The sequence below is a fragment of the Trematomus bernacchii genome, unplaced genomic scaffold (genome assembly GCF_902827165.1).
Source record: "Trematomus bernacchii unplaced genomic scaffold, fTreBer1.1, whole genome shotgun sequence".
Lineage (NCBI taxonomy): Eukaryota > Metazoa > Chordata > Actinopteri > Perciformes > Nototheniidae > Trematomus > Trematomus bernacchii.
This window is the reverse complement of record NW_022987347.1, coordinates 307-2,761: the sequence shown is the minus strand read 5'-3', so window position 1 is coordinate 2,761 and position 2,455 is coordinate 307. Positions and strand designations below refer to the sequence as shown.

The window sequence follows — 2,455 nt, the reverse complement described above, 5'->3', positions numbered from 1 at the left end:
CTGTCCCAGCCCTGCAGGATGTTAAAGGGAGTTACCGCTCATAGCATCTCATCTGATATTTATTTGGGTATTTATTGATGTTGTTCATTTCATTGTGTGGGATTTAGAATGTGAGTGAGGGGTGTTGTCTGGTTCCCCTCAAAAGCACCTGTTTGCTGCGCTGGCTCCTGGTGGAGAGCTGCCAGCTGAAAACACACCTGTCTCTGTTCACCTGGAGATTACTTTAGAGACAAAGAAATAAAGCACTTTAAGTTAATTGCAATGGTAGGACCTGCTTAACATATGTTTCCCTGGTTCTGCTCTTTCGTCGCTTTGGATAAAAGCCTCAGCTCAATGTAATGTCTGCTCCCCTCCGACAGGGGGCGGCACTGCTCCTTCAGGCTGGATGCCACCCACAATACAACTGGAAGAAGAAGAAGTCCTTCCTGTGAGCCGTTAGCCTGTTAGCTCCTCCGTCATGGCGGACCTGAACCGGCAGCTGCAGGAGTATCTGTCCCAGAGTAAGGAGCCTAAAGGCGGCGCGGCGCGGGGCGGCACCGCGGTGGAGCTGCCGGAGGACCCGGTCCCGGGGAGCTGGTTCGGCCGCTGGTCCAGCCGCTGGTCCGGCAGCGCGTCGGGCCCGGGCTCCAGCTCCAGCAGCGGTGTTTCCTGGCCCTGGGCCCCGGAGCCGGACGCCTGCCTGCCGGGTCTGACGCGCGGCCAGAGGCTGGTCGGCGCCGCGCTGTTCGCCGCGCTCTCTGCGCTCTGCTTCGCGCTCTCCGCGCTCTACGCGCCGCTGCTGCTGCTCTACGCGCGGAAGTTCGCGCTGCTGTGGTCGCTTGGCTCTCTGTTCGCCATCGCGTCCGCGGCAGTGCTGCGCGGCCCCGCCAGGCTGTTCGCGGGGCTGCGCTCCTCCCCCGCGTTCGCCGTGTACCTGTGCGCGCTGGGCGGCACTCTGTACGCGGCGCTGCACCTGCACAGCACCGCGCTCACCGCGCTGGGTGCTGCGCTGCAGGTCGCCGTCATCGCGGTGAGCGTGGTGTCGCTCGTGCCGGGCGGCAGCGCGGGGATGCGTTTCATGAGCGGCGCGGCGGCGGCAGCGATCAAAAGGACAGTGAGCGGGAAGAGCCTTCCGATCTGACGGGAGAAGTGATGAGGATATGAGGACCAAAGACTGTTTGAGAGAAACTTGATTCCTGATGCAGGAGTAAACTGTGACGTCACGCAGGAGTAAACTGTGACGTCACGCAGGTGTGCTCTGTCTCTCCTGCAGGAGCTCTGACTCTGAATGTAAACACCAAATAAAGATTAAATCTATTTGTTTCACTCTCTGGTGTTCTGCAGTTCATTCACTGTAATCTGTGATCAGATTCAAAGCCTAGCTCTTTATAACTCTTTATAGCCTAGCTCTTTATAACTCTTTATAACCTAGCTCTTTATAGCCTAGCTCTTTATAGCCTAGCTCTTTATAACTCTTTATAGCCTAGCTCTTTATAACTCTTTATAACCTAGCTCTTTATAGCCTAGCTCTTTATAGCCTAGCTCTTTATAACTCTTTATAACCTAGCTCTTTATAGCCTCACTCTTTATAACTCTTTATAGCCTAGCTCTTTATAGCCTAGCTCTTTATAGCCTCACTCTTTATAACTCTTTATAGCCTCACTCTTTATAACTCTTTATAGCCTAGCTCTTTATAGCCTAGCTCTTTATAGCCTCACTCTTTATAACTCTTTATAGCCTCACTCTTTATAACTCTTTATAGCCTAGCTCTTTATAGCCTAGCTCTTTATAGCCTAGCTCTTTATAACTCTTTATAGCCTAGCTCTTTATAACTCTTTATAGCCTAGCTCTTTATAGCCTAGCTCTTTATAGCCTAGCTCTTTATAGCTCTTTATAGCCTAGCTCTTTATAACTCTTTATAGCCTAGCTCTTTATAACTCTTTATAGCCTAGCTCTTTATAGCCTAGCTCTTTATAACTCTTTATAGCCTAGCTCTTTATAACTCTTTATAACCTAGCTCTTTATAGCCTCACTCTTTATAACTCTTTATAGCCTCACTCTTTATAACTCTTTATAGCCTCACTCTTTATAACTCTTTATAGCCTAGCTCTTTATAACCTCACTCTTTATAACTCTTTATAGCCTAGCTCTTTATAGCCTAGCTCTTTATAGCCTCACTCTTTATAACTCTTTATAGCCTAGCTCTTTATAACCTTTATAGCCTACTCTTTATAACTCTTATAACCTAGCTCTTATAGCCTCACTCTTTATAACTCTTTATAGCCTAGCTCTTTATAGCCTAGCTCTTTATAGCCTCACTCTTTATAAACTCTTTATAGCCTCACTCTTTATAACTCTTTATAGCCTAGCTCTTTATAGCCTAGCTCTTTATAGCCTAACTCTTTATAGCCTAGCTCTTTATAGCCTCACTCTTTATAACTCTTTATAGCCTAACTCTTTATAGCCTAGCTCTTTA

The 2,455-nt window shown here is 48.1% G+C and overlaps 1 protein-coding gene across 1 annotated transcript; it reads left to right on the top strand.

Moving 5' to 3' along the window:
• The first annotated feature begins 416 nt into the window (after positions 1-416).
• Positions 417-1,308, top strand: sft2d3 (SFT2 domain containing 3). The gene has a single exon (XM_034132041.1). The coding sequence runs from the start codon at positions 458-460 to the stop codon at positions 1,118-1,120; it is 663 nt and encodes a 220-aa protein (XP_033987932.1). The 5' UTR covers positions 417-457; the 3' UTR covers positions 1,121-1,308.
• The last annotated feature ends 1,147 nt before the right edge of the window (positions 1,309-2,455 follow it).

Excerpts from the sequence above, each read along its gene's own strand:
- sft2d3 (XM_034132041.1), top strand. The coding sequence starts at position 458 with ATGGCGGACCTGAACCGGCAGCTGCAGGAGTATCTGTCCCAGAGTAAG.